The 22225-nt window shown below is 50.7% G+C and overlaps 1 protein-coding gene across 3 annotated transcripts in view; it reads left to right on the forward strand.

The window, feature by feature from the left end:
- Positions 1 to 22225, forward strand: part of GSG1L (GSG1 like) — a 272422-nt gene that overhangs the window by 247623 nt on the left and 2574 nt on the right. For all 3 annotated transcript variants that reach the window (XM_050773981.1, XM_050773982.1, XM_050773983.1), the window contains one exon: positions 7907 to 7977. In XM_050773981.1, the coding sequence (XP_050629938.1) occupies positions 7907 to 7977 (71 nt within the window). The remainder of the gene's footprint in view (positions 1 to 7906; positions 7978 to 22225) is intronic.

The following is a 22225-nucleotide window of genomic DNA, read 5'->3' on the forward strand; positions in this document are numbered from 1 at the left end:
GTGCCCGGTTCCACCTGATACCAGCTCTGAGCACTGTTTCACACCAAGCACCCCCATCAGCCCTTCAAGGACCTTGTTTAGATTTGTGGGTGTGCTAGTCCATTTCACATTGCCATAAAAGAATACCTGAGGCTGGGCAATTTATAAGGAAGAGAGGTTTTTGTGGCTTGTGTTTCTGCAGGCTCTACAAGAAGCATGGCACCAGCATCTGTTCAGCTTCTGGCGAGGCCTCAGGAAGCTTTTACTTATGATAGAAGGGGGAGTAGGTACATCACACAACGAGAGAAGGAACAAGAGAGAGGTGGAGATGCCAGGTTCCTTTAAACAACCAGCTCTCTCCTGAACTAATGAGAACTCACTTATTACCAAGCCTTTCATGAGGGACCAGAATACTTCCCACCAGACCCCACCTCCAACATTGGGGATCCCATTTCAGCATGAGATTTAGAGGGGACAAATATCCAAACCATATCAGTGGATGTTTCTTACACTACCACCATCTGATTTAAAAAGCAAATCTGGCTGGGTGCAATGGCGCAGGCCTATAATCCTAGCACTTTAGGAGGCTGAGGCAGGAGGATCGCTTGAAGCCAGGAGGTGGAGGCTGCAGTGATCTATGATTGTACCACTGCACACAAGCCTGGGTGACAGAGTGAGACCCTGTCAAAAGAAAAAAAAAAAAGTAAATCTGTCTTCATGTCTTCAGAAAATACATAATGTTTCCTGCAGGAAATTACAGTTCAGAACAAAGGAAATTGTCACTTAGTGACATTTAACATTGCTCCTTTTTCAGCAGGGAGCTCAGCATTGCTGATGACCCTTGGCTACCTCCCCTGTGGGGTGCTCTTAGCTTCAAACTGTTTTTCCTCCTTCCCTTGCCTCCCCTCCTCCTTCCCTCTCTCCCTTCCTTTTTTTTTTTTTTTTTTTTTTTTTTTTTGAGATGGGTTCTCGCTCTGTCACCCAGGCTGGAGTGCAATGGCGTGATCTCGGCTCACTGCAACCTCTGCCTCCCGGGTTTAAGTGATTCTCCTGCCTCAGCCTCTAGAGTAGCTGGGATTACAGGCGCCCACCACCACGCCTGGCTAATTTTCTTGCATTATTTGCAATACTTTGTGCAATATACTGTGCTAGACCCTGAGGCTACAAGCATAGAATGAGAGAAACCCCATCCTTCTTTCTGAGTTGAAAATGTATTAAGGGGGCCAGGCATGGTGGCTCACGCCTGTAACCCCAGCTCTTTGTAAGGCCAAGGTGGGAGAGTCACTTGAAGCCAGGAGTTCGAGACCAGCCTGGGCAATATAGTGAGACTCTGTTTTTACAAAATATGAAAGAATTAGCTGGGAGTGGTGGTGTGTGCCTGTAGTCCCAGCTACTTGGGAGGCTGAGGTGGGAGGATTGCTTGAGTCCAGAAGGTCAAGGTTACAGTGAGATATGATCGTGCCACTGCACAAGTGGCAGGTCCTGGGCTTGAGTCCTTACAACAACCAGGGAGGCAGTGGCAGTGGTTGTTACTGTCGTGAAATGACCACAGGTATTATGCCCAGTGCACACATGAGAAAACTGAGATTCAGAGTGGCCCAGTGAGCTGCACAGGGTCTTGCTGCCTGTTAGTAGCAGAGCTGAGCTCAACCACGATTCCTCCTCACCCCACAGCCCAAGGTCTCATTGTGCCCAAAGCCTACGCTTGTCCCCTCTGTGTTTCCTGCCAGGGAGCCCCGCCACTGGGGGCACTCAGCCCTTGCCCAGAACCACTGCCAAGCCCTAGCCAGGCCCAGAGGGCGGCCAAGACCCTGCAGATTCTGCAGATCTGGTGTCTTCCTTGCTGAATCTGGTGGACAGTCTCAAGTCTGTGCAAGGAAACCAGCTCTTTCCAGAATGACAACACTGCATCATAGAAAGATGGACAGGTCCAGGCTTGGAGCTCAGCTTCCTCTCTTAGATGTGAGCAGGTCAGCAGCACTACTCACAATAGGAAAGTCATAAAATCAACCTAAATGCCCATCAGTGGTAGACTGCATAAAGAAAATGTGGTACATACACACCATGGAATACTACACAGCCAGAAAAAAGAATGAGATCGTGTCCTTTGCAGCAACATGGATGGAGCTGGAGGTCATTATCCTTAGCAAACTAACACAGGCAGAAAACCAAATACTGCATGTTCTCACATGTAGGTAAGAGTTAAATGATGAAAACACATGGACACATAGGGGGAACAACAGACACCAGGGCCTACTTGAGGGTGGAGGCTGGGAGGAGGGAGGGGATCAAAAAGCCATCTATCAGGTACTATGCTCATTACCTGGGTGACAAAATAATCTGTACACCAAACCCCTGTGACATGCAATTTACCTCTATAACAAACCTGCACACGTACCTGAATCTAAAATACAAGTTAAAAAGAATTAAAAGCTGGCCGGGTGCCCTGGCTCACACCTGTAATCCCAGCACTCTGGGAGGCCAAGGTGGGTGGATCAGATGAGGTCAGGAGTTGGAGACCAGCCTGGGCAGCATGGTGAAAGCCTGTCTGTACTAAAAATTCAAAAAGGGCAGCATGGGTGTGGTGGTGCATGCCTGTAGTCCTAGCTACTGGGGAGTCTGAGGCGGAAGAATAGCTTGAATCCAGGAGGTGGAGATTGCAGTGAGCTGAGATCGCGCCACTTCACTCCAGCCTGGGTGACAGAGTGAGACTCTGTCTCTAAAATAAATAAATAAATAAATAAATATAAAAAGGAAGTGAGCAGGTTCTATGGCCTTCATGATGCAGCTCAAACAGTACCACCCTGAGAAGCCTCCGCTGGTCCCTGCACCAGTGGTTTTCAACCCGGGCTGTACATTCCAGCCCTGCTCCCCACCCCCCGTAATTAAAAACTCCCGTGGTGGCTTCACTGTGCAGCCAAGCTGAGAACCACTGGGCTTGACCAGGCGTTCACACGCCATCCACACAGACCGAATCCCGCCCACCACCTGCTGCTGTCCACACCCATTTGTTTCTATCTTGTCTACGTCTGCTTTCACGGCAGGGGCAGAGTTGAGTAGTTGTGAGCATATGGCTTGCAAAGCCTCACGTATTTACTATCTGAGCCTCTACAGCAAAGGTTCACCAACCCCTGGACTAGATAATTATTGGCCCTGCCAACCTTCTTCATATCCTCCCGGCCTGAAACTTAGCACATGAAGCCACGGTTATTTGTGTATGGGTAAAACCAACAGGAGATCCTTGAGGGCAGGGGTCTCTCTGGCTGGTCCCTCTGGCCCCCAAGCCCAGCACAAGGCCTGGGTCTCTCCTTGGCAGGTGTTACTGGATATGTCAGCTGTTGAGTGTGGGGTTCTGGGCAGCAAGGCTTGGGTGATGAGGGAGGGAAGGTATTGTGCCAGGCTGGACTGACTATCTCCTTAGACATCGGCCCCTTTGCTCATAGGGCCCCACTTCCCAAGGCTGAGGCTCCCAGCAGAAGCCAAGGAGGTGCCCAGCTTGAGGCCTGGAGGAAGATGAGATTTCAGAGAAGAAACCAGGAGAGACCAGGCATGGTGGCTCATGCCTGTAATCCCAGCATTTTGGGAGGCTGAGGCGAGAGGATCATCTGAGGTCAGGAGTTTGAGACCAGCCTGGCCAACATGGCAAAAACCCATGCCTACTAAAAATATTTTAAAAATTGGCCAAGCATGTGGCACACACCTGTAATTCCAGCTACTTGGGAGGCTGAGGCAGGAGGATTGCCTGAACCCAGGAGGTGGAAGTTGCAGTGAGCCAAGATCACACCACTGCATGCCAGCCTGGGCGACAGAGCGAGACTCCATCTCAATAGCAATAACAATGAAAAGAAACCAGGAGAATTGGGAGCCAAGGATGGATGGAGGGGTTGGTTCATGGTCAAGGCTGTGAAAAGCAGGAGGATGTTGGAAGCCCTTTATGTAATAGGACTGACCTCTGTTGACTTAGAGGTGCTGGACGTGGCCAGGGAGGTGGTGTTCTGGGGTGAGGACGGGGCTGTTATCTGGTCCACCCTCCCATTTAATGTTTGAGTTCAGTTATGACTTCATGATTGGCGATACTCTAGTCCTAACCACCTCTGCTGATGGAAACTCACCACATGCACCATTATTTGGAAGAGTCAACAAATATGAGGAAACACCTAAATGTCTACCAATGGGGGTATTGAATATTAATTATTCTTTTATATACAGCTATAAGAAAAAAAAAGTGAGTGAGATCTAGGTGTACTCAAATGAAAAATTTCTGGATAGTTAAAAAGAAAATCAGGTTCAAAAATGTGTTTAATTTGAATCTATTTGTGTAGAAAAAGTATTAATTCTGAAAAAAAAAAGTACCAAACTGCTAACAATGTTGATCCCATTACATGTAGATGTGATTATAGGGGGACTTTTGCTGTCTCTGGTGTTGGAGGTTTTTTTGCTTGTGTTATCAGGAAAATAGCCAAGATGTTTTTATTAAAAGACTTTTTTGGGCCGGCCACGGTGGCCCACGCCTGTAATCCCAGCACTTTGGGAGGCCAAGGTGGGTGGATCACCTGAGGTCAGGAGTTCGAGACCAGCCTGCGCAACATGGGGAGACCCCCGTCTCTACTACAAATACAGAATTAGCTGAGTGTGGTGGCACATGCCTGTGATCCCAGCTACTTGAGAGGCTGAGGCAGGAGAATTGCTTGAACCCAGGAGGAGGAGGTTGTGATGAGCTGAGATCGCACCACTACACTCCAACCTGGACAACAGAGTGAGACTCCATCTCAAAAAAAAAAAAAAAAAAAAAAAGACTTAAAAAAAAAAGACATTATCCTTTTGTTGAACTGAAATTTGTCTTTCTATGGCATCAACACGCATTCCTTTGGTCTAGGGCCACCCAGGCTACAGGCAAGATTTATAAGCAGAAAATGTTCAGAGTATGTTCCCTGGGAAGTACAGCCCTAGCCCCTTGGTGCAGACTATCCTTGTGTAGTGTTATTCAATGCCTGACCTTTTTTACTTTTTGAGACAGGGTATCACTCTGTTACCCACACTGAAGTAAGGTGATGAGATCATGGCTCACTATAGCCTCTGTCTCCTGGGCTCAAGTGATCCTCCCACCTCAGCTTCCTAGGTAGCTGGGACCACAGGAACACATCACCACACCCAGCTAGTATTTGTAAAGACAGAGTTTCACCATGTTGCCCAGGCTGGTCTCAAACTCTTGAGCTCAAGCAATCTGTCCGCTGCAGCCTCCCAAACACTGGGATTACAGGCATGAGCCACCACACCCAGCCTCACCTGCCATTTTCTAACTAGGGTGCAAGCTTGTCTTCCCTACTAGGCTGGAAGAACTCTGAGGGCAGAGGTTATGAAATAGACATTTCTGTCCTCCACACAGCATCTGGTGCCAACAGAGAAGGTCCTCGGGAAGTTCCTGGTGAATGAGCGAATGAATGAATGAATGATTGGCGATTATCAATATATGAGTATCTCTCTCCCTTCTACTAAGGATACTTTGGCATTGCTAGCTTGTCACTCTCACTTTCCCCCTGTCTTCTCCTTCAGCTCAGGCTTCCTGGATGTGCAACTAGGAATAAGAGGTGATGGGAAGAGTCAGGGAACAGAGATAGGGCATTTACTTTGGAAAGGATTTAGCCTTCCTTGCATGAGAGAAGAGGAGATAGCAGTGGAAAGACAGGGAGGGTGGGGAAAAGGGAAAATGCCACACCAAGGACACTGAAGGGAGTTTAGGGGAAGTGTTGAAAATGAGACAAAGACAGAGTGAGAGAGATTTTAGGACAGCTGCAAGACAAGTGAGAGAAAAGAGAGGGATGGAGGAAAAATGTCAAGCTGTGTGGGTTGGAGCACCTACTGTGTGCTTTAGGAGAGACAATAATGATTGGGCATTTTTTTTTTTCCTCAGACGGGGTCTCATTTGTTGCTTGGGCTGGAGTGTAGTGGTGTAATAACAGTTCACTGCAACCTCGATCTCCTGGGCTCAAGCAATCCTCCCATCTCAGCCCAGACTGTAGCTGAGACCAGAGGCACACACCACCACACCACATGTGCTGGCTTATTTTTTAATTTTTTCTAGAGATGGGGTTCTTGCTATAGTGCCCAGACTGGAGTGCAGTGGTGTAATCATGGCTCACTGTAGCCTTGATATCCTGGGCTCAAGCAATCCTCCTGCCTCAGCCTCCTGAGTAGCTGGGACTAGAAGCGCACACCACCACTCTGGCATGCACTGGCTTCTTTTTTGATGTTTTCTAGAGATGAGGATCTTGCTATGTTGCCTGGGCTGGTCTTGAACTCCTGGCCTCAAGTGATCCTCCTGCCTTGGCCTCCCGAAATGCTAGGAAAACGGACATGAGCCACCATGCCCAGTCTGGAGTTGTTCTTACTTAAGAGGATTAGATTGTGTTTCTATAATGTGATGCCCCTTTGGACTGGACCGTGTGGAGCTCAGGAATTTTCCTTGGTTACAAATGCATGTGTGCGATGAGGAAACATGGCCCCACCCATTCTCAGGCCCAGCCATCAGTGGGACGCGTGTGAGGGTCTAAGTTTGGAGCTGTGTCAGAGGCCAGGTGCCTGCCTCTACTGTCCAGGTCCTCAGCAGCCCCTGCCCCATGCTTCTCCTCTGCTGTCACCCCTCAGAGGCTGCTCCCTCTGCGACCACTGCAACCCTGAGATGATGGAGGAGAGAGAAACCACACTGAGAAGCTCTTGCAGTTGTTGGTGGGAAAGAACACTGTGCCAGAATTTGGGAGACCGGGGCTTTGATAGTATGCAGAGTTATCTTTAGAAAGTGTTTTATTGGGAGGCTGAGGTGGGTGGATCACCTGAGGTCAGGAGTTCGAGACCAGCCTGGCCAACATGGTGAAACCCTGTCTCTAATAAAAATGCAAAAATTAGCTGGGCGCAGTGGCAGGTGCCTGTAATCCCAGCTACTTGGGACGCTGAGGCAGGAGAATCGCTTGAGCCTGGGAGATGGAGGGTGCAATGAGCCAAGACCATGCCACTGCACTCCAGCCTGGGCAACAGAGCGAGACTCTGTGTCAAGAACAAACAAACAAACAAACAAAAAAGGTGTGTTTAAATATAGTTAAGAAATGCTTCCCAGAGTCGAGCACAGTGGCTCATGCCTATAATCCCAGCATTTTGGGAGGCAGACGCAGGAGGATCCCTTGAAGCCAGGAGTTTGAGATCAGCCTGGACAACACAGCAAGACCCCATCTCTGTAGAAAAATTTAAAATTAGCTGGATATGGTAACACACACTTGTAGTCCCACCTACTTGGAAAGGTAAGGTGGGAGGATTGCTTAAGCCCAGGATGTTGGAGGCTGCAGCAAGCTCCGATTGTGCTATTGTACTCCAGCCTGGGCGACAGAGTGAGACCTTGTCTCTGGGGAAAAAAGGCGCTGCTTAGCGAATAAAAGCCTGTTGCCCTCCATCAGAAAATAAAGTAGTCAAAAAGAAGCCTCTGGAGTTAATTCCCTATATTCATTATGTAGGGATAATCACCATTAACCTTTTGGTGTATATTTTGCCAAAATAATCTCTGTGCATTTCGATGTATAATTCTGAAAACAAATGAAACTGTAAACATCTTTTGTAATATACCATTCGCACATAATTGATGCTCCTCTTTTTGACAGAATGATGGGTTTGCCTCCCTATTCCGCCTCTGATTGATCAGCTACATGGCACTGGGTTGGTCACATCACTTCCAAAAGCCTCAGTTTCTTCATCAATAGAATGGGAGTAATGATGCCCATCTCACGGGGTTGTGGTCAAAATCTCGCAGGGCGGCAGGTGGAAAGTTACTTTGCAAAATCTTCTCCAAAGAAGGGAAGACTGCACTTTTTCAGATCCTGGGTCTCTGCCCACTCATCCTTCTCTTTCCTACCCAGGTTTTTTTTTTTTTTTCTCTTTCCAGGATGGAGAAGAGGGACGGGAGCGAGGAGGAGGACTTTCACTTAGACTGCCGCCATGAGAGATACCCTGCCCGTAAGTGGCCTGTTTGTGGGTACCTCCTACGACAGATTTGTGGGCTGCAAGAGGAAAAAGAATCCCTGGAGATGAGTCAGGCCAGCCCCCACCCCCCACTGCACCTGCATTCTCCCACAAACACGTTACAGATGAGGAAACTGAGTCTGGTGTCTCAGGGTAGCAAGCCCCTGCACGCAGCTCTCCCCACAGCTTTCCCAGTTGGGGTGGGATGCTAAGAAAGAAAGAAAGAGACAGGAGTTCCAGGCAGGCAGGGAAAACCCAGCTCAAGGCCAGGCCTGGGTTAGCCACTGGCCTGAGGGAGGACAGTCCTGGCTAGAAGGAGCCGAGGCAGGGCGGTGACCGTGGACAGGAGTCGTTTGAGCTGTGGATACTCTTGGCAGCTTAGATGCGTTCACTTCAAACACTTTGCTGTGGGGCACACCATGAGGCAGAATCTAGGGCACTGCTCAAAAAACAAATGTCAGGATCAGAAAGCAAAGCAGAGAAGAACCAAGGTAAGATTAAAGTTAAAATGGTCAGATCTCGGCTGAGCCTGCTGAATGCCCACCACGTGTTCCCCGCTCCATCCCACTCTGTACTAAGGGGTTTTCATGCCTGATCTCATATCCTTGCTTACCCCCAGCCCCTACAGCTGGGATTGTTGCCTAGACTTTGCAGATGAGGAAATTAAGGCTCAGAGAGGTGGAGTAACTTGCCCAAGGTCACATAGCTTAGCGAGTCACTGGCAGAGGAGTCACAGCAGACACTGTCAGTGCCCTGGCCACCTCTCTCAGACCTTTAGGAAGCTCCAGTGGCATCTATCTGTATCTGCATCTCTGTGCCTGGAGGCTTCCCCACTTCCACCCGTAGAAGGCTAGAAGTGCCGGGGAAGTTGGTGTATAGATACCCCAGCTCCCTCACCCTGGAGTGGGATCTCCCTGAGGCATGTGCTCTGCAGTTTCTCTGTAGGATAAAGAGTCAGTGATCATCAGGTTTAGTGGCTCTCCCTTCCCATCCCTGTCCCACTTTTCCTCTCTGCCCAATTTCCCTGTTCCTTGTAAATATATCACTGGCATTCAAATTCTTATCTGTGGGTCTGCTGCTGGGGAATCCAAACTAAGAAGGCAGAGATTTAAACACAGGTCTGTCTGATTCCAAATCCTGTGATCTTAGTAACTGAATGAGAAATGGCTCTGCTAGTGGGGAGGAGACAGTGGTGAACCAAGAAGCTTGGGAGGAGGCCTTGTTAGAGAAGAGGAGAGGAAAGAAAGCCCAATTTTGGCCTGTGAGGGGCAGGGTACGGTGCTGAAGTGAACCGTGGGCTCACACATCATTGTTTCATGTTTGTGCTAGCATGGAGGGCTTCCTGGAAGAGGGGATCAGAAACCAGGGGATGGATGTGTTTGGAGACCTCCTGCTGCAGGGACAACAGAGTGAAGAAATCATCAGAGAGGGGCTCGGGAAGCACACAGCAGGGATAGAGGCTGAGAATCCTGAATGTCCTCAGCTCCCTTATTTGGCAGTGAGCCTCCCCAGGCTCCTTGCAGAACGGGCAGGAAACCCTGAGTGGAAAGAGGCCTTGGGGCTTGTATTAGGGGAATCTGGGGGCCTGGGTGGAGGTCCCTGCCACTGAAAGAGTCAAGGCACTATGGCCCTAAAAGTAGTACCTGGAATTAAGAATGAGAGTTCTCAGGGTCAGAGGAAATGACAAAACCCCTCTACCCCACCCCCAATGCCAGTGTCCACAGCCCTCCCCCCACACCCAATCCCAGCCTCACAGCCCTCCCTCCACACCCAATAACAGCCTCACAGCCCTCCCTCCACCCCCAATCTCAGCCCCACAGCCCTCCCTCCACCCCCAATCTCAGCCCCACAGCCCTCCCTCCACCCCCAGTCTCAGCCCTACAGCCCTCCCTCCACCCCCAATCCCAGCCCCACAGCCCTTCCTCCACCCCCAGTCTCAGCCCTACAGCCCTCCCTCCACCCCCAATCCCAGCCTCACAGCCCTCCCTCCACTCCCAATCTCAGCCCTACAGCCCTCTCCCCACCCCCAATCCCAGCCCCTCAGCCCTCCCCACACCCCCAATCCCAGCCTCACAGCCCTCCCTCCACCCCCAATCTCAGCCCCAAGCTCTCCCTCCACCCCCAATCTCAGCCCCACAGCCCTCCCTCCACCCCCAATCCCAGCCCCACAGCCCTCCCTCCACCCCCAGTCTCAGCCCTACAGCCCTCCCTCCACCCCCAATCCCAGCCTCACAGCCCTCCCCCCACACCCAATCCCAGCCTCACAGCCCTCCCTCCACCCCCAATCCCAGCCCCACAGCCCTCCCTCCACCCCAAATCCCAGCCTCACAGCCCTCCCTCCACTCCCAATCTCAGCCCCACAGCCCTCCCCCCACCCCCAATCCCAGCCCCTCAGCCCTCCCCCCACCCCCATCCCAGCCTCACAGCCCTCCCTCCACCCCCAATCTCAGCCCCACAGCTCTCCCCCCACCCCCATCCCAGCCTCACAGCCCCCCCTCCACCCCCAATCTCAGCCACACAGCCCTCCCTCCACCCCCAGTCCCAGCCTCACAGCCCTCCCTCCATCCCCAATCTCAGCCCTACATCTCTCCCTCCACCCCCAATCCCAGTGTCCACAGCCCTCCCCCCACCCCTAATCCCAGCCCCACAGCCCTCCCTCCACCTGCAGTCTCAGCCCCACAGCCCTCCCTCCATCCCCAATCCCAGCCACACAGCCCTCCCTCCACCCCCAATCCCAGCCTCACAGCCCTCCCTCCACCCCCAATCTCAGCCCCACAGCCCACCCTCCACCCCCAATCCCAGCCTCACAGTCCTACCCCCACCCCCAATCCCAGTGCCCATAGCCCACCCTCCACCCCCAATCCCAGCGTCACAGTCCTACCCCTACCCCCAATCCCAGTGCCCATAGCCCTCCCTCCCACCCCCAATCCCATCCCCACAGCCCTCCCCTCCCCAATCCCAGTTCCCACAGAAATCCCCTGGCTCCCAATCCCAGTCCCTGCAGCCCTCCCCCAACCCTCAATCCCAACCCCCACAGTCCTCCCTCCCATCCCCAATCTCAGCCCCACAGCCCTCCCTCCCACCCCCAACCCCAGCTGCCACAGCCCTCCCCCCACCCCCAATCCCAGTCCCTGCAGCCCTCCCCCAACCCCCAATCCCAACTCCCACAGGGCGCATCCCCCACCCACTCCCAATCCCAGGCCCCGGAGCACTCTCCCTGCCTCCAATTCCAGTCCCCAAAGCCCTCCCCCTGCTCCCAGTCCCAGTCCCTGCAGCCCTCCTCCTGTCCCCAATCCCAGTACACACAGCCCTCCCCCTGCCCTCAGTCTCAGCCTCCACAGCCCTCCCCTTCACCCTCTATCCCAATCCCTGCAGCCCTCCCCCCATCCCCTATCTCAGCCCATACAGCCGCCCCCTGACCTGGTGCCTAGTGCCCCCTCAAGCAGCTTCTCCTTGTGAAAGAATCATCAGACCCATTCAATAAGTCAATAGTCTGGAGAATTTCATCTTTCGTTCCTTGGTGAGTGCTTATTGAGCATCTGTGCATGTCAGCCCTGTGGGTGCTGGAGAGACAGCAAGGAGTCAGGCAAGACAGCAAGACAACGGCCCGTGCCTCAGGGGCTCACAGTCCGAGGGGAGAGAGAATCACTCAGTAAGTGAGCTCAAAAACAAACAAGGGAGGAACATGTGGTGATCAGGAGGAAACAGGGCAGGGGCACTCCTTTAGGTCAGCGCTCTGAGAAGCCACGGAGCTGGGACCTAAAGGGCGAGGAGTCCAGTGAAGAGCTTTGCAGGCAGAGGGACCTGTGTATCCCAGAGCCAGAAGGAGCCAGACAGTGCTTGTGGAATAACCGGGAGGCCAGAGGGGCTGAGGCAGGAAGGGCAATGGGAGGGCAGGAGGGCTGGAGGGGCCGAGGATGGCAGGAGGCAGGACGGGGATGGAGTTCACTATGCAGTGGAGGAGAAGCTGATTCTACAGCAGGCAGCCTGGGGCATTTTAAGCAGGGAGAAGATATGTCCACATTATTTCTCTCTCTCTCTCTGTCCCTCCCTAGTTATTTCTTTATCTATCTATCTATCTATCTATCTATCTATCTATCTAATCTATTCATCCATCTATCATCCGTCTATCTATTATTCATCTGTCAATCATCTATCCATCTATCCATCAATCATCTGTCATCTATAAATCTTATCTATCTAAATCTATCCATCTATCATCTATTTATCGATCATCTATCAATCCTATCATCTATCTACCTGTTTATTTATCATCTATCTACAGATCCTATCAACCCTATCTACCATCTATCCATATATACACGCGCACACACACACACACACACACATATCTCTGCAGTGTGGGAAAAGGATCAGAGAAGAGCCAAACTCAAGGCCAAGAGACCATTTTGTAACCTACAATATGCACAAAATGTTTGCTGTTGCAGTCATTCTTGGGAGACATGATGGTGGTGGCCTGAACTGTGGTGTTGGAGATAAAAGTGGGTAGATCAAGGACCCTCTGCTGGTACAATTTCCAGAGTGTCTCGGTTTGGGTTTCCCTGGAAGTCCCTTGAGATGGACACAACAGCAAGTGCTTTATTTTGATGATCGAAGAACACCCAACTAGGAGTGAGGAAGAGAGACTAAGAAGGGAGAGAAAGGCGGCCAGTCAAAGGCACAGCGTCGAGCCTGCTGGGGGCTGAGGGCACCAGTGCAGAGCACATGTATCTGAGCCATCCCCCTGCAGATAGGAGGGCGACTCTCCTGGGCCATTGTTCAAGGGTTGCTGCGGGGAGGGTCGGGTGCATGAGTTCTCTGGAGGTAATGGCTCAGGGCATGGGCAGAGGGGCTTGGGGCTGGATGGAGAAAGCCCTCCTTGCACAGTTGGGGGTCAGCCGTGTGCACCACTGTGGAGCTGGGGGGACAGCATCAGATAAGTGACTCATTTGAGTGAGGACGGGGGGAGGGAAGGGACCTAGGATATGCACAGAACTTTTGCCCGAGCAGTCAGGGGCATGGGGTCTCTGACTGATGGAAGGACATGGGGAGGGGTCGGTTTGTGAAGGGCAATGTTGCTTTGTCTGTGTGGAGTTTGAGGGTCTGGTGAGGGCCTCCGGGAGGCAGCCAGATCAATGGAGGGGAGCTTAAAACGGTGGCAGAGAGACAGGCAGGTGCAGTGAAGCATGCCTTAATCCCAGCTCTTTGGGAGGCCAAGGCAGGAGGATCACTTGATGCCAGGAGTTCAAGACCAGCTTGGGCAACATAGTAAGACCCTATCTCGAAAAAAAAAAAAAGTTAAAATTAGCTGGGCATGGTGGTGCAAGCCTGTATTCTCAGCTACTCTGGAGGCTGAAGTGGGAGGATTGATTGAGCCCAGGAGTTTGAGGCTGAAGTGAGCTATGATTGTACCACTGCACTCCAGCCTGGGTGACAGAGTAAGACTGTCTCAAAAAATAAAAAGGCAACAGTATAGTATGGGATGGTTGAAGCCCAGGGACTGCAAAGATCATGTGGGGAGAATGTGTAGGGTAGGGAGAGACAGTGACACAAAAGGGGCCTAACCTCCTGGGGGTTCAGGGGAGCCACCGAGGCTGGTGGGGAAGGAGCTGCGGAAAATTGTCAGCTGCCTGCAGAGACTTTCCAAACCCTGGCTTCTCAGGGAAGAAAAGGACCTGAGATCCCACAACCCCTGCGCCAGGTATGCCTTTTATCAGGAAGCTGAGCATTTGCAGGCATGGCCGTCATTCCCCGGGGAAAGTGGAGGTGCTGGGAACTCCCACGTCAAACAGCGTGGAAGGAAGAGACCCCCTCTGTGGTCAGAGCTGAGGGAGGCGTTGGGGGAATGTGGGCTGGATGCTGGCACGCGTGAGAGATCCTGTGACTTCAGGGATCCTGAAGCAGGCTGCTTTATTTATTCCAAAAATCATCACTAAAGAGGCTTCTGGCTCCTGGGAGCATGGAGATGAAAAAGGCACGTTACCGCACGCTGCTGACTTCCGGGTCTTGTTGGCGAGACAGACCAAAGCCATTAGTGCACTGTGTGGCCAGAGCTTGAATGGGGTCAATGCAGGGTCCAAGATAGCAGTGCATGGTGCCTCATCCCACTCTGGATGACTTGGGGTGCAGGAAAGGGAAAGCAGGAAGGGGGATTTAGCCTGAGTGATCCCCCTTGGCAGGACCTCCATGGCTATCATGATGGTACCTGCATCTGATGATGCAAACAGCCAGCAAGAAGAACTCGGTCCCCTAGATCTAATCACAACATCTCACCTTTGTGCATGTTCTCGGGACTTCACACTTTTTCACTCATTTAACCGTAAATACAGACCCATTTTACAGACAGGGAAACTGAGGCCCAGGGAGGTTAAGACTGTGTCTTACTCAATATCACACAGCTAGAAAGTAGCAAAGCTGGGATTTGAACCCGGCCAGTCTGACCTCATCGCTCACCACCTGGACCACTAGGTGATGTCAGTCGGCAGCTCCATTGGTTGGGCAGGGTACTGAGGATGTGGGGTGTGGGGCACCTCCAGACATGGCGTCGGTCCTCGTGGAGCTCATGGTCTAGAGAAGCAGTCTATCAAATGAGTATGGAAATGATGCCGTCTCAGAATTCGGCCTCTTAGCCGCTAGTGGGTTTTCAGCCAAGAAAATATTTTGGAAATGCCTGGACGAGTTTTGCAATATTTCTGCAGGAAGCAGCTGCTCAGATCCTGCGATGGGCTGACTTGCCAGCAGGAGGAACGGGGGAGGAGGGATGTCAGGGAGCCCGCATTATTAAACACTTACTGTGTGCAGGTCTGTGCTAAGCACTTCACTGCCATCTCATTTGATGGCTGATCCAGCCCTGAGAAGCGGGGATTCTTCTTCTTACGGAGATAGAGAAACTACAACACTGTAAGGCAAATCCGCTTTGCTGGGATCTCTGGTCCACTCGGCAATAAAACTCAGCTTGGCGTTTAGATCTTGCTCCTTACCCTGGGAGAGTGGAGAGGCCACTCCTTCTCAGGCTCCCAACCCCCTAGGACCCTGACCTCATCTCCCTCTTCCTTATCTCCCATGCTGCCCTAGCCAACCTGACTTTCCTCTTTCTTGAACATGCAAAACTCATTCCCTTTGTAGGACCCTTGCACTTGCTGTTCTCTCTGCCTGGATGCTCTCGCTCTAAATCACGGTATGGCTGACTTCGTCTCATCTTTAAGTCAGCTGAAAGGCCACTTCCTCCGAGAAGCCTTCCCTGATCTGCACCAGCTTCCCCACTCAGCCCCATATCACCAGGTTATCTTTTCTTCATAGCATTTGTCCCTCTCTGAAATGATCCTTTATGTTCGCATGCTTGGTTTTTGTTTTGCTGCCTCTCTCCACCAAGTGCCATGAGAACAGGCACCTGTGTGCTTTGTTCTTGTGTATATCCCAAGAGTCTAAAATAGTGTGTGGCACATAATAGGTGCTTAATTGTTGGCTTTCAACCTCCATGTTTCTCCCACCACCTCCTATCTGAGAAGCTACTTTTATATTAGCAATTACATAAACTTCCGGTTATCCTAACTGTCCCCAAAGTTGCTATTTTAGGGGGCTACTGTGATATGGATTCAGCTATAATTCTTTTTCCTGAGGAAGTTGCTTTTGAAACCTGCCTCTGGGACTTTGTAGTGCCACCAGCCAGCTCAGGAGCACATCAGATGTGACATTTGATGGAAGCGATGTTGCCATATGGTCCAGGTGTCTGCATCTTCCTTTTGGGGGCAACTGAGGTTTGCAGTTGATTGCAGCTGTCAAGTTCAATGCCAGAGACGAGCTTTTGATTTTGCCAGGTGTGTCTGTTAAGGCTGGGCTCCACGAGAGCCTGTCGCATGCCGGGTGCGGAGGTGGCTTCTGGGAGCTCCATGTAGATGGGTCTCTGCCACTGCTGCTGCCCTCAAAATAGCAGAGGGAATTTCAAGAAAGATTTTTCTGGACCCAGAGCAACTTGGCATTTTTATTAGATCAAAATCAAATCCAATAGAGTCCTGCTCAAGTTGCTTCCTTTATTAAAATGGAAACAGACAGTATTTCTGAAATAAATATCAATGTCAATTTGCTGGGAGCGCAGATGGGCACGCAGCTTGGAGACATCTGAGACCTCAGCATTGGGGGTCGAGAGATCCAAGCCAACAGGAGCATCAGAGCCATATGGAGGACTTGTTAAAGGGTGGACTGCAGGGCCCCTCCCTCAGAATTTCTGATTCAGGAGGTCTGGCGGGGGACCCAGGGTTCTGCAGCTCTGAGTTCTCCACGATGCTGATGCTGCTGATCCACAGGCCAAATTCAGAGTTGTCCTCAACCCTCCGCCAATATCTGTCCCTTTGAAGCTCTTGTCAGAAGCCAGTCTGCATTTTGTCGCTTGCTTGGGCTATTCAGCAACTTCTAGATGGAAATTGCTGCTTCTAGGGCCAACTCCTTTACAATCCATCCTCCGAAGACATAAACTTGATCATGTCTTCCCCAGTCCTTCCTAGCTCTGAAACCTCCTATGACAGTAGCTCTAGTGGGGATCTGGCTCGGTGCCCACCCCCTTCACACGTTCCCACGAGGCCTTCTCTCGCCTTCCCCTCCTGAATCATCATTTTTCTTTCTGTCACTTGTCCCTCTCTGAGCCTTTCTTTGCTTACTTGTTTTTCTGTTTTGTTGTTTTGTTTTGTTTTGTTTTTTTAGAGATAAGGTTGTGCTCTGTCACCCAGGCTGGAGTGCAGTGGTGTGATTATAGTTCACTGCAGCCTTGATATCCTGGGCTCAAGGGATCCTCCCACCTCAGCCTCCTGAGTAGCTGGGATTGCAGGCACATGACACCATACCTGGGTAATTTTTTTTTATGTTTCCAATTTTTTTTTTTTTTTTTTTGTAGAGATGGGGTCTTGCTATGTTTCTCGGGCTGGTCTTGAACTCCTGGCTTCAAGTAATAATCCTCCTGCCTTGGACTCCCAAAGTGATGAGATTACAGGTGTGAGCCATCATGCCCAGTTAAATTTTTTTTTTGGTAGAGATGGAGTCTTGCTATGTTGCCCAGGCCAGTCTCGAACTCCTGGCCTCCATCAATCCTCCCTCTTCAGCCTCTCAAAGTGCTGGGATTACAGGCATGAGGCACCACACCCGGCCTGCTCCCTTGTTTATTTCCAGCCTCTCCTCAGTGAAATGGAAATGTCACGAGCACAGAGACTTTGTTGCTGCATTCACTGTGACATCCCCAGGGCCTAGCACACAGTAGGTCATCAGTATGTTTCTGGTGCATGATTTAGCTCACTTAGTCCTCAGGAGGTGTGTGCTGTGAGTAGTATTTCTATTTTGCAAGAGAAAATACTTGGGTTCTGAGAGGCAAAGTCACTTGTCCTTTGGGGACAAGCTTGTGACCTTGGGGTCCCAAGCCTGTCTGATTCCAAGCTAAAGCTATGACATGGTTCTTCTACTTTATGCCCACTTCTGTCCAAGGCAGTGGTACCACAACCGTGCCTAACCCTAAGAAACACTTGGGGCAGGTGTCAAAATAGACTGCCCTCAAGAGCCCAGTTCCTCAGTGTGGGGTAGGCAAGGAATCTGTAGCTGAGAAGTGTCATGATAAGGCAGAAAACCCTGGGGTGCAGGGGTTTAGGGGGCCCTGCTGGGTCTTCCACACCTGCCACCCAGCAACTTCTGCAGCTGCGATGCTCCATGCCTTACCCCTTCATCCCTGTGTGCTCTGCTTTCAGGCCAAACCCGTCCACCTGCCTCCCTGAAACCACAACATTGCTAGGTTTTTCACACTTCCTGAAGAACCTCATCCGCCTGCCAAGGACCTGTTTCACACTCTGTTCTTTCTGCATGAAATGCTCTGCTCCCTTCCTCCACTGGGTGGAAAACCAACTCTACCGGCGGAATTGGGAGCTTTTGCAAGTGCTTTTGAAGTCTAGCTCAACTGTCTGGGAATGGCCCCCAGCCCCTTCCGCAGCTCCTGGCAGAGGGGGACACATTCGTCTCCGCCTTTCACCCTCCTGGTGTTTGTCTGTGAGCCAAATTTTTATAATGGTTATGAGCCCAATCTTTGTGTTTTTAATTTTTTTTAATTGTTATAGATTCAGGGGTACAGGTGCAGGTTTGTTACATGGATGTATTGTATAATGCTCAGGTTGGGCTTCTGATGTATCTGTCACCTGAACAGTGAACAATGTACCCCGTAGGTAATTTTTCAGCCATTACCCCACTCCCATCCTCCCGCTGTGGAGCCCCCAGTGTCTGTTATTTCCCTCTCTAAGGCCGTATGTGCCTGTTGTTTAGCTCCTACTTACAAATAAGAACATGTGATACTTGGTTTTCTGCGTCTGAGTTATTTCACTTAAGAGTTGGCCTCCAGCTCTATCCATGTTCTACAAAAGACATGATTTCATTCTCTCTCTCTCCCTCTTTTTTTTTTTTTTTTTTTTTTTTTTTTGAGATGGAGTTTTGCTCTTGCCGCTCAGGCTGGAGTGCAATAGTGCCATCTCGGTTCACTGCAATCTCTGCCTCTCGAGTGCAAACAATTCTCCTGCCTCAGCCTCCCAAGTAGCTGGAATTACAGGCACCTATCACCACACCCAGCTAATTTATGTATTTTTAGTAGAGACAGGGTTTCACCATGTTGACCAGGCTGGTCTCGAACTCCTGACCTCAATTGATCCACCTGCCTCAGCCTCCCAAAGTGCTGGAATCACAGGCATGGCCACTGCGCCCAGCGGATTTCGTTGTTTTTTAATGGCTGCATAGTTTTAAATCCAATCATCTGTTGATGAGAGCCCAACTTTTGGAGTGAAGCTGGCTGGCTTCAAATCCCAGCAGTGAGACCTTAAAAAAATGACTTAATTTATCTGGACCTTGGTTTCCTCACCTGGAAAATGGGGATAGTAATGGCCCCTAACTCGTACTTTTTGAGGATTAAATGAGTCCATAGACAGGAAGCACATTGAATGGTTCCTGACACACAGCAGGAGTGGGAGGCATGTCTGGTCTTGTCGTCTCTTCATATGTGTGCCTGTGAGCACCCAGGGGCAGGGCTGCATCTCACTCACGTCTGTAAACCCAGTAGCCAATGTGGAGGCTGACACACAGTACATGCCAAGCACATGTCTAATAAAGGACTGAGGAATCAGGGGCCCTGGGAAGAGGTGGCAGCTACAGTGGGCTCTGTCTGATCCCAAGGGTGAGAAAGAGACAAAGAGAATGTCATGGCTCAGAAACGTGGAATCCCTGAAGATGACCCCAGTGAAGAGATAGATGGCCCCCATTCAATCTCCTAAAACAACCTGCCCGAGGTAGATCAGAAGACACAAACTTCCCTCCGTACGGGTCCGTCCCACTCAAGCCTGCCCTTCCTCCTGAGCCCTCCACTGTTCACTCATTCTGCAGACACATGCTTTCAACACTGCCTGGGACTGTGCTGGTGCAGGGATGCAGCTGTGAGGGAAAGCAACGCTGGCCTTTGTCCTCCTGTGACACATGCCTCAAAGGCAAGTTGAAGAGAAAACCAGTAAGCAGATATTCCCATATATGATGGCACCTCTGAAGTCCTCTCATGGTACAGATTTGTGGAGCCGGAGAGGCAGTCAGGGTGCCCTGCTGAGGTGGTGACATTCTGGGCAACACAAGAGCGATGAGAGTGTCACTAGCTGACAGACTTCCAAAGCCCGATTTCTTAGCGCCATCCCCGATTTGTTTTCCACCACTCTTCAAATTTCGTTTCTTTCTGGAGGGCAGAGGTCAAGGTTGGGTAGCCAGACAGTTGGCTCTGGGCGGACCTGTGAGTCCTATAGAGGGGCTTTCAGCACCTTGGACAGCGGCTGGGTGATTGGCCCAAAGAATCTTTCCTGTAAAGGTACCCAGCTGATCTGTGCCAGGCTGGGCTACCGTGGGGTCAGGAGCACCAATATCTGCCACCTGTTAACCTCACTCTGCCAGCTGCAGAGAGACCTTGAGCAAGTCGGTTTCCCTCTATGTGCCTCAGTTTCCTGATCTGTGCATTTGTGGTGACATTGACATTACTGGTCTTGAAGGGCCCTTCCAACCCAATGAATCCATTTTGGAACGGTAGATGTGATTTGATTCAATTCAGCAATTACATCTGATCCTCGGATCTTGGTGGCTTAGAGAGAGTTCAAGACAGTGATTCCTCACTGAGGGATGGGTGAGATAGGGCTGGAGGAATCCGATGTTAAATATGCTCGTGTTTTGATATCCGGATTTTAAAGGGAAAAGAAATCACATCTTTGGGGACCCTCCTGTGGTCACACACTCTGCTAACCTTGGGAGGTTCCCAGAAAATGGAAACCACAGAACCTGCTACCACCCTGTGAGTGGGGCCTTGGACAAATCTTTTCCCACCCATGGGCCTTGGTTTCTCCATTTGTGAAGAGAGGCTCTCAAACCCAACCCACTTCTAGTGCTTCCAGAACTGTGTTCTTTCCACATCCATCTGTGTCTGAGATTGGATAGGGAAGGGCTTCTCTGCAGGGCGCCTGCTGGGCCTGCCGACTCCTTTGTAGCTTTCATCCATTTGCAGGCTCGGAGAGGTGAAGTTGCTGTCAGAAGCCACACAACTTAAAAAAAAATTCACACAATTTGCACACAGTGAAGGCTGGGTTTGAACCTTTGGCTGTTAGACCAAAGGACAGTCTCCCCAGCCACCTGCCATCACCTGAGCCTTCACCCAAAAGAGGAGAGTTTGAGCAAAAGCATTTTGCATACTGTACAGAAGCTCAGAGCAGGTAGAGCAGGTGCATCCCAAGCGCAGGAATCTCTCCTCTTCCTCCACGGTTTCTTCATTTGTTTAAAAAGAAAGAAAAAAGAGTCAGTTTGGGACCTGCTCTGTGCTGGGCCAGGGGCTGGAATCTCAGGGCTCCAAGATGAAGCAGATGCTGGCCCTGCTCATAAAGATGCCTCCCATCCCCAGGTTTGTTGGGGAGACCCACGCTGACCTGGCTGTTACAACACAAAGTGACGAGTTCAGGGAGAGAGTTATGCAGCCTGCTGAAGGGCACAGGGAAAGGAGTAAAGCCTCCATTTTTCAAATGCTGCCTGCTCTAGGAAGCATTCTACAGGGCCGTGGAATGCTTCCCAGAGCAGGCAGCATTTGAAAAAATCAGGGAGTCAACAGCCGGAGAAGAGCAGGGAAGGGCGCTTGTACCCAAGGGATCAGCCTATGCAAAGCCATGGAACAGAATCATGGAACAAAGACACAGGCTGGGAACAGCCTCTCGTGGGCTGAGTGCAGCCTGAGAGATGCTACTTGGCCTGCAGATTGTTGAAAATACATTTGAAACCTTAACCATCATCATTTAAAAGCCAGGAGGTTTTGTTCTGAGATCCACGTTTTCAGTTTCTTTGAAAGTTTTGAAGATCCAGCTGGGCGTGGTGGCTCACACCTGTAATTCCAGGGCTTTGGGAGGCCGAGGTGGGAAGATCACCTGAGGTCAGGAGTTCAAGACCAGGCTGTGCAACATAGCGAGACCCCATCTCTACAAAAAATAAATAAATAACTAGCCAGGGATGGTGATGTGCACCTTCAGTCATAGCTACTCAGAAGGCTGAGGCGAGACGATTGTTTAAACCTAGAGGCTTGAGGCTGCAGTGAGCCATGATGACGCCGCTGTGCTCCATCTTGGGTGACAGAGTGAGACCCCGTCTCAAAAGAAAACAGTTTAGGAAGGTCTGAGCCCACATTCTCCATGGTAACAATTGGCACTGTCTCTGACTCACCTCATCCATTTACATTGTCTGCTTGGGCCCATAAGACATTTTGAGTTGAGATTCCTAATCTACAACACAAGGCCCGGGAGAGAAGGGAAATGGGTGGGGGGCCCTGGTGGGCTGCTGGGGCATTCCCCTCTTTACACACACACTGTAAATGACTCTGAGCCCCAAATGCCTCTTGGCTAGCCAGAGAAAGGGAGGAGGGCCCCAGTCCTCAGCATCTTGCCCTCTGCATCCAGGGGACAGAGAGCCTGATTTTAACTCAGGGAAGGACAGGGATTGTGGCCTTTCCTTTTCCTTGAAAAATACACTCTCACTTTCTTTCTGTTCTGATGATCTCTCCACGGCTCTGGTTTTCGGCCACTGTGCAAGCAGTTGAAATTATGCCTAAATGCTCATTTAGAAAAACAATCGTACCTTTCCGTGCACCAAATATTTGCTTCTAGATTAAAAAATAAAACAAACAAACAAACAAAAAAAACAGCAACAAAAAAAACCCAAACACCTC

The sequence above is a fragment of the Macaca thibetana genome, chromosome 20 (assembly GCF_024542745.1).
Source record: "Macaca thibetana thibetana isolate TM-01 chromosome 20, ASM2454274v1, whole genome shotgun sequence".
Classification (NCBI taxonomy): domain Eukaryota; kingdom Metazoa; phylum Chordata; class Mammalia; order Primates; family Cercopithecidae; genus Macaca; species Macaca thibetana.